The 12007-nt window shown below is 35.8% G+C and overlaps 1 protein-coding gene across 1 annotated transcript in view; it reads right to left on the bottom strand.

Moving 5' to 3' along the window:
• LOC103781628 (voltage-dependent L-type calcium channel subunit beta-2) overlaps window positions 1-11635 on the bottom strand; it is a gene marked incomplete at both ends in the record, with an annotated part of 17080 nt that extends 5445 nt beyond the window's left edge. The window contains 4 exons of the mRNA XM_008949347.1: window positions 1180-1313; window positions 5209-5285; window positions 7028-7164; window positions 11513-11635. Coding sequence (XP_008947595.1) covers window positions 1180-1313; window positions 5209-5285; window positions 7028-7164; window positions 11513-11635 — 471 coding nt within the window. The remainder of the gene's footprint in view (window positions 1-1179; window positions 1314-5208; window positions 5286-7027; window positions 7165-11512) is intronic.
• Between the last annotated feature and the right edge of the window lie 372 nt (window positions 11636-12007).

Below are 12007 nucleotides of genomic sequence, written 5' to 3'. Positions count from 1 at the left end.
GCTGAAGCAAATACTGGTAACTTTGAAACTGAAAAGTATCCAATATTATTTAAAAGAGTTCAAGAAGAGAAGAGAAAGAGAAAAAGTTTTATTTACTAAACATGACAGTATCCACAACATAGGCAACAGTGTCACCCGGCACTGATTATAAGCACTTTAACAGTGTGGTGTTATTTGTGCATTTAAGAGAGTGGTTAAAAAGAATTGAATAAGAGTCATGAAGACCAGAGATTAAAAAAAAACAAAACAATACCCAAAACAGAAATGTGGCATTTGATTGCACAGTTTGGCTGCTGCATAATGACTTGATAACTTATTTCAGCAAAGATCTTAGACATGTATTGCAGTTTACTCTAACAGGATGCCAACTGAATAATTCTGTAGTTATCTGGGTTGTCTATGGAGAGACATTTGCTCTCCTAGGAACCACCAGTACCATTCCCAATAGCTGAGATACTAAAAGTGTTTGACTGATGGATGGCATTTGGATGGTAATTTATTCATGACAACAGGAAAACCCCAAAGCAAACCATCAAAACAAGTCTGTGGCTTTCACTGCTCTTGTTCTCCTGAAGATTTTGCACCGAGTGAATTGGAAGCTTAAATACTGACTAAATGAGAGAGAAAATGGTTTTGACACTACCTGAGTAATGTTTAGATTCCAATGATACTTACAGGCTGAGTTATAAGGGGGAAAAAAAACAACTTGAGAAAGACACAGATAGAAAGAATAGGATGCACTAGAGAGGTGCATTAAATGGTTTTGTTAGAAATTTCTCAAAAGTTTGGAAGGCCACTTAAATGTGTCCTACTATTCCATCAAAAAGGATAAGTACTGTATCAGAGTTTCACAGATGTGCTGAACTTGGGAATGTTTCTTCTCTTGCGCTAAGCCCACTAACAGGTTGATAATTTTCTACCTTAATTCTAGAACAGCTGCATTGTTAAACCAGGGTAATAACGTTACTGATGCCAGTGGCAGGATAAACACAGGTAATGTCGATATAAACTTACCGATTTCTGCTTCTGCTTAGCTACAGCAGCATGGAAAAGAAACAAAGAACAACAAAGCATGCATGTTATTGGCTTGTCAGAGGACGCAGACAGTTAACAGGACTAGAAATGTGACGCAGTGCAGGTGAGCAGGTGGACAGATGGGAGCTTGGAAGTCGGTGTTACCTTCTTAAAGAAGGGCATTCTTTTCTCTTTGGAGTGGGGTGATGTTACACTGTTTGCACTGGGTTTGGGGGAGCGATGGTTTGCTGGAATATCATTTTCTTCTGCATCTAAGCCAGTGGCATCTATGTCTATAGCTATATACAGACAAACAATTCAGAATTATCAGATGACAGGGAAAGTAAAGACAGGTTAAAAAGGAAATAAGGTAAAGAAAAACAAAACTGCCCAGAGTAATAACTAACTAAATAAATAAAAGAAAAAAGAAATCATCCATGGGTATAAAACACAATAAAACAAAGGGAAAAATTTAAAAATGCAGTACATTAGGATTAGAAGACAGAAGGCAATCTGTAACAGCTACTATAATATTTTCTTCTGATCCCCTTTTACACAGCTATATCAAACATATACAGAATTACTCTTACAACACAAAGAAATGGCCAAGTTTGTTCTTGTTACACCAGTGTTAATCCAAACTAGTTCACTGGATAAGTCTTTCACCAATATAAACATCAGAACTTGGCCAACAGCACTGGAATGATTTTATAGCAATGAACACTAACTCAGGATGGGTATCATCCACTGAAATGTGAAATGTCAGTAGCATGTCCATAGGATATTAAGAAACAGAAGAAAAATCACTTCTGAAGACAAAATCAGCCTGATGCTTGTACAATAATATCAACATGTATCTCAGGCTGGACTACAACTGGCATTTTTAACCACTTTAACTAAAACTGCACAGTAGTTGTAAGATGCATTTATTAGAAAAAATAAAAACAGACCCAATAGTGAAAACTAAAAAGAATGGGTAGCAGAAGAGAGAACATTGATCCCAGCTTGTCTCAGAGACCTGGATCCTGTTGTGAATAGCGAGGATACAGACAGGGCAAAATGGAAGTGAATACAATAAATCACTGCTGTTCAACCTCTACCCTAAAAGAACGTACAGCACATAAGGTTTACAAAATATATTTACCCTCTTCAGCAAGTAAGTAACAACAGTTTAAACAAAAATCACCATGAACTCAGAAATAAATACATTTTCAAAATGTAAAGTTATGTTATCCTGAATGCTGAGTCAAGCACATACCTGGTAGCTAAATCTGCAACAAAATCAAACCCACAAAAAACCAACCAACCAAACAAAAATCGCTGTCTTATTTACAACACTCAATCCTGATCTTAAGTGATGTATTAAATTTCCCGTCAGGAAGAAAGTATGTACACATTAGCGATCTGCAAACATGCTGTACCTCATGACCCTCGTGTGTAAAGAACTTACCACCTCCTGACACACTCTGGTAACATGATTTTATCTTGCCAAGGCCTTATGTCGAACTGAATCTAGCTCTAAATAGATGTGTGAGCAATATAATTTATCCAAACCCATAATTAATTATTGCAAACTATTGTGAAACCACCTTAGTGACCTGCTTTCAGTTGCTTGATGGGCGGTACATCAACTAATACCGTGGCATGTACTATTAAATTATGCAAAACAAATATTTCTGCTGAGCCTATGTGCAGCTACTGATTTAAGAGACACTCAGGACAGTGATCTCTTTTGTCTGAGTAAAGTGCATTTTCCCATTTGAATTATCCACAGAACTAATGTCACAATACCTAATAAGTCTTGAGTTATAGAACTGTGCCTTTGAGACTGCCCTTGCCAGGAAAACCTGCAAGTAGTTCTGCACCCTGTTTCTATACTCCTGCTCCTAAAAAAAGCCACAGAAATCACATAACACTTTCTAGCAACACTGTTCCTTCATCCTCTTTTTAAGTGTAAAAAGAACATATTATCTTTTCCTGAATACAGGCCAGCACAGAGGCTATAAATCAGTCATAATAACGCACATTAAAACTCCTTCAATTCTCTGTTCAACTAAAATTGCCAGTAAAGGAAAATCAGGATTGTTAACTTTTCCCTGTAAAAAGAAATGCAGTGTTCGATCAGCTAGGCATCAGTATCTCCTCTTTCCATTCTCAGACTTCACACCATGCAACATTTTCCATGATGGTTCTTTTAATTATCTTTAGTTCATTGGGTTTTTTTCCAAATCATTTTAACTGTTATCCTCATCTACTCTGGTGGCTGAGGAGGACTGTATGGATTGATTACTGTAACAATATAATACTGATCATTCAAATGGCCGTGAGCCTGCTTTTAATTTTTTTTTTCCACTGATCATTCATGTGGTGGTTTTTTTGCTTGTTTTTGTTTTTTTTGTGGCACTGGTTTATATTCTTCAAATCTGTTAAAATCTCTTCAACTCATTAAATACTTTAAGTATTTATAATTTATTACATTTTTTTTTTTTAAAAAGGAGGCATGGGAAATGTTCTTCAAAGTCATTTGAGTTCTTGCGTTAGACACAAACTGCCTATTACAACCTTCTTGGGATGTCTTAAAATAATCCAAAAAAACACCCCTGCAGACCCAAAATCTTAAAATCACAGAACAAGCGAATGCACACAATTCATAAATATTCTCCAGGTCCTCAACGTAACTGAATAAACTTTACCAGATTTCCTTCTTTCTCCAGGAAACCAAGTTCCTGGAGACTATTTTCTGAAGAAACAATTCAATGCAATGAAAATTACAGGATGCCTACCAATATGTCTGTTGGTAGCCTAAATATTCTATCTGTTCTCTTACTTTTAAATACTACGCAACATTCTGGAAATGTTGTATGCATGCTCTCCAAGTGATTTTAGGATACAAAGGAATACTATAACATTTCAGATGCCATAAGTATAAAATTATGACAGGTCCACAGACACGTCTGCAAAAATGTTATTGTTGGAAAAGTGGGCCCTAACAGTAAATATGACAGTTTAAAGCCACTGCAAAATAAAACATTAAGGTGTATTCTACAGACCTGTGATGGGCACTTATTAATAAAATAAAAATATACTTAAAAAAAAAAATAGGGAAATGAAGTAGAATTTTGATAACCAAACTGCAATTGTAAAAAAGTTTGTTGTTACAAATATTTGTGTTTCCACAAAAAAGACAGAAATATTTTTCAAAAATATTTTTCAATTATTTTAATCAAGTGAAGCTACTACCATAACTTGATTGAAATTCTCTGTCTTTCTCTTAATGTCTATATGAATACTTTAAAATCTTCAGGATCACTTTAAGATAACTGCTCTGTAGGTCAGGCTACATATATACTAATACAGCTGGAAAACATGTCTTTGCCTCAGTAGACAGAGCAATAGCAACATTCATTCATATTTTCTGGTTTTGAGTATTCAAAATATGCATTTTCTCTCTCAGGAGAAGATGAAACATCCACCAATGCAGCAGTTGAATTTAGTTGAACTTTGGTTGTTGGGTTTTGTGGGTTTTTTTGGTCATCTTCTGCTATGCTTTTTTTCAAGAAGCTAATGCCAGTTCCCTCCACCAACACGTGACATTTTGCGTCATACCACTTGAATCCAACCTGAATAAAACTAAATATGTTTGTTGATGCTCTACATACAAAACAGTATTTGTGAAAAATACGTCACAAAGGGCAAAAAAAATATCCAGTATGCTAGAATTATGTGAAGCACATTCTCATTATGAGAGCTGTGAAACTAGAAGTTCCTGTTACTGTAATATAATGCCATTCTTGATGCTATTGAAGAAATCTCTCAGGAACTTTTATTCCTACTGCTGCTTTTTCTTCTATACCAGAAGGTATTTCTTGTTCTGCAGGAGTGCTCAGACCAGACCAAACCTTTAATTATTCTACTGCAATGCAGTCTCATCATTTTATTATGTCTTTGTATAAAACACCATGGTAAAAGCAAGGAGGGGATTTTGTGGACTGTTAACAGCCCTATCATTGCCTAAACTCACTGGTATTGACTCCAGTACTTCAAACCTACCCAAACCATCCTTATAGGACAACACAGCCACCCAATCTTTTACCTATGAAGTACAGGGAATAAGAAAAATCGGACTGACTGTACATACATTTTAACAGATTACGTGCATGAGTACGTAAATCGAAGGGTTCATGACCTACTCACCAGATGATGGAGGCGTCGATTTTCTGGAACTAGGAACGATGTCACCCAAACTGGATGAAGAGTTTCCTCCTGATTTACTGGAGTAAAGCAACAAACCAGTTTGAAGTTTCACAGCTTTCCCAGTATTTATTCTAGTGTACTTAATATTTCCCTTCTCAATGAACTGCTAGCTAAAAGACAAAGAGTGTTCCTGGCAGCGGTATAAAATATACAACTCACACAAAACGTGTGTACATTTTGAGGAACGAGGAACTGCCAACATCAGTCATGATTCTTGCCCTACTGTGCAACTTCATTCTGCTGCATATGCTCTAACTCATGCACGACCTTAATGTGACACAATTATTAATATGGCTACTGTTATGTAATTAATAATATTATTTACACCTTACTAAGACTAATTCTTAAGCCAGTAAGCAAATCTGTTTTCTTTAACAGAAGAGTTACTGATAGCACTGTAATGAAAATGACAAACAAAATACAAATTCTTTTGCTGTCTCAATAGAAGGTAGAAGGAAAGAAAAGACTCTCAAATGAAAATAAAGCAGTCTAGGGTTTTGTGAAGTTCTGCTTTGTGAAAACCCATCCAGGATGTGAAAATGAAACAGTATTTTTAGTCATTTTATCTCAGTTACCATAATGAGAAGAGTACTGAAAAGAATATAAGAAAGGCTATTACATTCTTCGAGTAATTAATGTGGTAGTATTTAATTACATTTTCTCCACCTTAAAATATTAATAAGCACTAACTATATGCATTTGTGGTGTAGGACAGTGTAGTGAGAAGTTCTGCAGAATGGAAGACTTTACAATTTGAAGAGGGACTGAATCACTGGGTCAGATTTGGCCATATCAGCACTGTCATGAGAGAAATAAGGAACCTGACATCTTCCTTCTGAGGAGAGTAAATTTATAGGAAAGGCATTTCTCAGCCGCCAAACACAGTCAAGCACTATAGCACCCTGGTCTACTCCTAGTTTAGATATGCTCTTCAAAAACTGTTGCCTTCCCTGTTGAAGAAGGAGATCCTTTCTGGCAAGAACTTCTGGATTCCCAAATCTTTGCCAGCTCTTTACTCAATTTCAGGTCCATCACACTCAGATAAAGTGGAAATATTTTCTTTCAATATACTCAAAGGGAAGCAAGTGGCATTTGCTTCCACATGTGCCAATGTTTACTGTATACCTACTTTATTAAGAATTCTACAGTAAAAACGACATTATTACCATCTTGCAGAATTATTCAATACATACAGAGTATTTAATTTTATGTAATAATGGCTGCAGTCAGACACAACAGATGACTGGACTTGAAGTTTCCATCATAAAATTCAGTATTCTTAAAAGCTGCATTTGTAGGTGATGAATTTGACAAGACCAACACTTTTTCCCTAACAGCTAACTAAAAACCACTGTCTTCTGCTTACAAATAAATTAATCTTACTATTTTCTGTCATTTCTAAAAGCAGTTTTAAAAGTGTTTAGAAATTGCAAGATCATGAAAACAAGTAAAGAATTCAAGGAGATTGATTTTTAAGTCAAAAATTGTACTTGCACATAGTAAATGTATTAACTGCAATGTGTATTTGCAAATACTTTTTGAAAATAAAATGGAATGATAGCCACTGTAGGCCATCACAGACCACCAATCATAAATCTACTTTCATTCTCAAATGGCAATGACGTTAATTACATAAATATTACTTCTTTTGTTTGTAGCTGCCAATTACAATAATTAAACAGAACTATACATACACAGCGTTAACTTCCAAGTGGTATCACAGTCAATGCTATTATTTTTAATCATTTATCGTTATTACCTGGAGTAGAATTTTCCTTGTTTTGCCTTTTGTTCATGCTGCAGCCTCATATTTTCTAGTTTGACTGGGCTTGGTATGAATCCTATTTCACAGCCTTCTTTTACCAACCGTCCTATCCACCAGTCATTATTAAATTTCTACAGATAAAAAAAAAAAAAAAAGTCACATACTGAGAAATTACTGTATTTGGGATCATTCTGTTATTATTTTAAATTTGCAGCTAAGCCATTTCATGTAATTTTTCCCTGCAGTTAATCATTGTACTATGTTATTATGGCAATGAAGAATTGTGGTAGTATTCAGAAATACATTAAAACAATTATAACTTCCAAATTATTAAAATGCTACAGTACTTAAGCAGAAACCTTCCTTCACAGACTTCATGATTCTCCCTGGCTTTTATTTCCATCCATTTCACCATCATTATTTTTTTCTGCTTCACAGTCTTTCCCCCTCATGCATGAAAGCTGCTTTTGTTCTCCCTTGATGTTTCTCCTTGGTGGACACCAGAGATTTCTTCTGATTTGCCCCTACTCACTGCAGCAATTTTTACAGCTCTGCAATCTTTTTTTTTCTTATTCCATTATATTTAGTTCTTTACATAAAATAAAAAAAAAAAAAGAAATATTAATACTTCTCCAACTCCCTTGCTTCTCTGAACTCACTACAATATTCTGAAATATGAAGACATTCCACTGATTATATATGCCCTACTGCATACAGATCATGTGAGCTGCATGTTAAACATATGACAGATCCATAAGAAGCAGGTATCTTTAGATAACCAAAAAGCCTGACAATTATACAAATGCACAAGCCCAATCAACTGAATTTCAGCTATATGAAATATGAGGTAATGACCACTCTAACAATAATATTTCTTCAAAGACACACAGGGGGGTTGGTTTGTTTCTTTTGCAGAGGTCTGTAGAGCAGAACTATTTGCTTTTCCCTTTATTATTTATCACCATTTTTTGATGACAATAGGTTTCTGCTCTATATGGCCCCACACGCGATACTCTAGGGGTTCCATAGGAATAAGTACCATCAAATATGAATTTTGGATAATTTGGCTCGTTTGTGAAACTGTAAGAGAATATCTGAATGAGAAGTTGCCTTCTTGAATCTGAAGCTATGAATGTATATGTTATAATGCATGTTTTATTATTTAATATGTAGTTTTAACAAGCGTACAGTTAGGATTAAAACATAAAATGTGTGGGCTCCCATGAAAAGGAATTAATTTCTTCAGGTATACAACATTGGTGGATCAGTACTACACAACAGAAATTGCAGTATTATCTTTAGTTCTGCTACTATAGAAATGTTGACGCTTGGCACCAACTTTAAGATATTCAGCTAACAAAAAATAAAGATCAAAATAAATGCACTTCTAAACTCATAAAATACAAGAGGATCTATTACATTCACCCAGTGAATGCCTTTATGATTAAAGATACCAGCATTTAATAGGGAGCTAATCTAGAATAGCAGTTTCTCAAAGCTGTATTAGAATGAAACATTTTATTAAAATCATAACCTTTCATTGCAAACTGCTAACTAAAGATAGGCATGGGCATTTGAAATATGTTGTAGGATAATACAGGTGGAGGAAGCCAGTAGCAACTGAGCCAATGGAGGCTGCCATTATGTGGATCTGCTCTATAGTAAACATGAAGTCTGGAGAAGTAGTATCATTAACTTGGTAAAAGGAAAAGACAGATAATTTAAAAATATTAATAATTTAAAATCCAAATAGCCACTACTTTTTTATGCTGTTGTAGCATTAGTTTTATTATAATTGATAGAAATGCTAAATCTATAGGAATTTTTTTTTCATACAAAAACAAAAGCACATGGAATTCACTCCAGCAAAGTCTGCAGGCTAAATGCCATGCCAGTATATGAAAAGGAGGATAAGACACTTTTGTAAGTAAATCACACCACACAATATTTTCTCATCTCAAAAAGCAATCAATATTGGTATAAATCTTGGTAGTGAGGTGTCCCACTGTCAAGGTGCTGCCTGGGGTGTCAAGGGAAACACAAAGATGAATGAAATTCAAAGCAGAAGCATGTCTGTGTATTAAAAGCCTCAAAAGATTTAGGAATGGCTATGATACAGCACACGTTTCTTCATGCAAAAAGGAATCCTTCACCTTTATATGTACTTAGTTTTAACGTAACCTAATAATAAATTTCCCTCATACTCAGTCACTACAGTACTTTTCACCATTGCTCTGGTTCAGTTCACACTTTGAACTGAAGTTCTTGTTTGAGCCCTCTCTCAGCAGCACAAATTGGAGAACGGTTCTCACAGACAAGAACGGGCCAGTGTTGATCCAATATAGCATTACTATACAGGCATAATTTACTGGAGATCAATTTAGATTTCTTTATTTCTAGCAACTAATTAGGTATAAAATACAAAAGCAACACTGCAATTTTTAATCAAATATGTTTTTTTACCTTTAATGTAATTTTCAATAATTTAAATGTACACATTTCACCTCTCCCAGCATTAACTACAGCTGACACCAAATCTGTTGAAGGTGCAATATTTGGTGGGATATAGAGCCCCAGGGAATGAGGAGGGCATGGCCATGGAAGGTGGAGGGGAAGAAGTGGCTGTGCAGAGAAGGGCCGCTCCTCGGGGCACCTCCTGAAGAGGTTTGACTTGCCCAGGTGCAACCACTGCTGCCAAATGCAGGACCAGAGAGTCTAAGTCTAACTCTTTGAGGGTCCCTTCCCACCTCTCCATCCCACCAGTGTACCTAGCCTGGATGTCAGTGTCTATTCCAAAACACAGCTCTGGCTTAGCACCACTAGACAGTCAACTTTTCTTAACGGCTTGAAGAGAAAACCAGATAATTTTTAAAGGCAACTAGCACAGAGTCCTTGCTCTATTACACCTGAACCTGGAAGAACACTTTAAGCTATTTTTCCATTCCTCAGTGTTACATGCAGCCACATGTTACAATTCATCTGAGCTAAGCTTCCTTTCAAGGCATTTCTGGAGATCCAGAAATGATCAGGAAACCTTTTCCTCCTCATTTTCTCGCATGCATGTTATAGCTGAGTCTAAGTTGTGCTGTGAAGAAAAAAAGCATAAACTGTAACATAAAATCTGCTAACACTGTGTTTCTGTTTCATATGGAAACAAAGGTAAGAGTTGACCTGAAGCATGAGATTACCAGATCATTCAAAATGCAGATGGAATAGAAGACTAAACAAGTACATTTCATCTAAACTAACTGAGCTGTATTCTCCAGTGCTTCCAGACTCACTGGAGAACGCTGATGTTTCCTTTCCAAGGACTCTGTGGCTGCTCATCTCTACTTTTTGTCACAAGACAGAGCAGAACAATTCTTTTGCACTACTATCAGATAGAATATATATATATTTCCTTCACTGCATCCAGTTTGAATCCAAATTATCCTTTTTTATTGTGTTTAATGTATTTGGAAAATTATGATCATCAATCATCAGTATGAAGGCACTAAAAGCTCATTTCCTGTGTTTCCTTAGTCTCTGTCCACCTGGATTTCTACCTGCTATTAGGAATGTTTCTTGCTTCCACAAAGCACCTGCACTAGGAGAATTATTGCGTGTCATCCATCATTACTCAGGGACTTCTGATACTCTAAAATGGCACAAAGATATCATTTCAAATACATGGCAAAGTTGCTTTCGTCCTTAAGCTAACTTCCTTGTTCTACTATAAATTCCTATTTCTTGACAAAACACAGTGGAAACTGACCAGAAGCTAGGAAATCCTCATAAAATGAGAGAATCATTCAGAAAGGAGCAGCAGGCTACTAAGGATGCCTGCATGGGAAAGTTACCAAGTTATTTGCTTTGGATTGTCTGCAAGGAGCAGAGAAGGAAAACTTTTAGGTGTTTGGAACTGTAAAAATTGAAAACTGTCAAACTACAGGAAAAGAAAACCAACACAGCAAATGCAAAGTGCCTTTTTTGACAGTTGCTATATGTGTCCTGAAATATCACATCAGCTCTCCAGTATGTAACTGTTAACAAAATACTGTCTGTGCCAGAGAAGTAACTTCAGTGAAAAAAACAAAAAAAAAAAAAGATGATCTGAGGATTTAGGGGTTAATTGAGCTTCAGTCACACAAATAAAAAAGCATCTTTCCTTGGCTGCTGAATCATAACTCTCAGAGTACTGCAACAATAAAACCCATTTTATCATTGAATATGCAGATGTAGATTTTAAAGTTCTAAATAAGTGATTTTTACTAGAAAAGAAAAGCTTTCCAAACTTTATTAATTTGATTGTGAAGAATTTGTGCCATTGCTTTTAAAAGAATAGTATTTCAAAGACCATTCGGTTCCTTTCACACAGTTACCTTATTTATATAATATTTGTATAGTGTTTTGGCAATGTGAAGTGTTACTTTAGCATTAAGAAATAGCAGCAAACAGACCCTTAAAGAGAGACCCACTTACTCCTCTGGCTTTACTTACTTCTTTAACATGAAGAAAATCTTTAGCCTCAAACGAGATGGCCATGCCTGGGACGGGGACATCATCATCGTGAGCTGCACTGTACCCAACATTTGTCCGAACTGCAAATGCAACAGGTTTTGTCTGCAAAACAAAAGATACACGTCATGAAGATTCCCCTTGCAAACACACACACGTACATACATATAAAAAAGGATGGTTTCTGTAAGTTATCTTTTAAAAAACATTAAAATTACATGGATGATTTGAGAGTTCTCTGTCAAACACCGCAAAGTGCCATGTTTACTTACCTCAGTTATTAATACCAACACATTTGATGGGATACAAGATTTTTTTTGAGCTACTAGTGCTCTGAATTCATTCAGGGTAAGTCTCACCAGTAATTAGGATTCATAAACCAGCTGGCAATCCATATACTATGCTCAGCGTGCAGTTCTGCATGCCCAGAGCTATGGTGAAATACATGCCAGTCCCCAAGCAGTCTTCAGGGAAATC

Source organism: Merops nubicus, unplaced genomic scaffold, assembly GCF_000691845.1.
Source record: "Merops nubicus isolate BGI_N331 unplaced genomic scaffold, ASM69184v1 scaffold351, whole genome shotgun sequence".
Lineage (NCBI taxonomy): Eukaryota > Metazoa > Chordata > Aves > Coraciiformes > Meropidae > Merops > Merops nubicus.
This window is presented reverse-complemented; position numbering and strand designations above follow the sequence as displayed.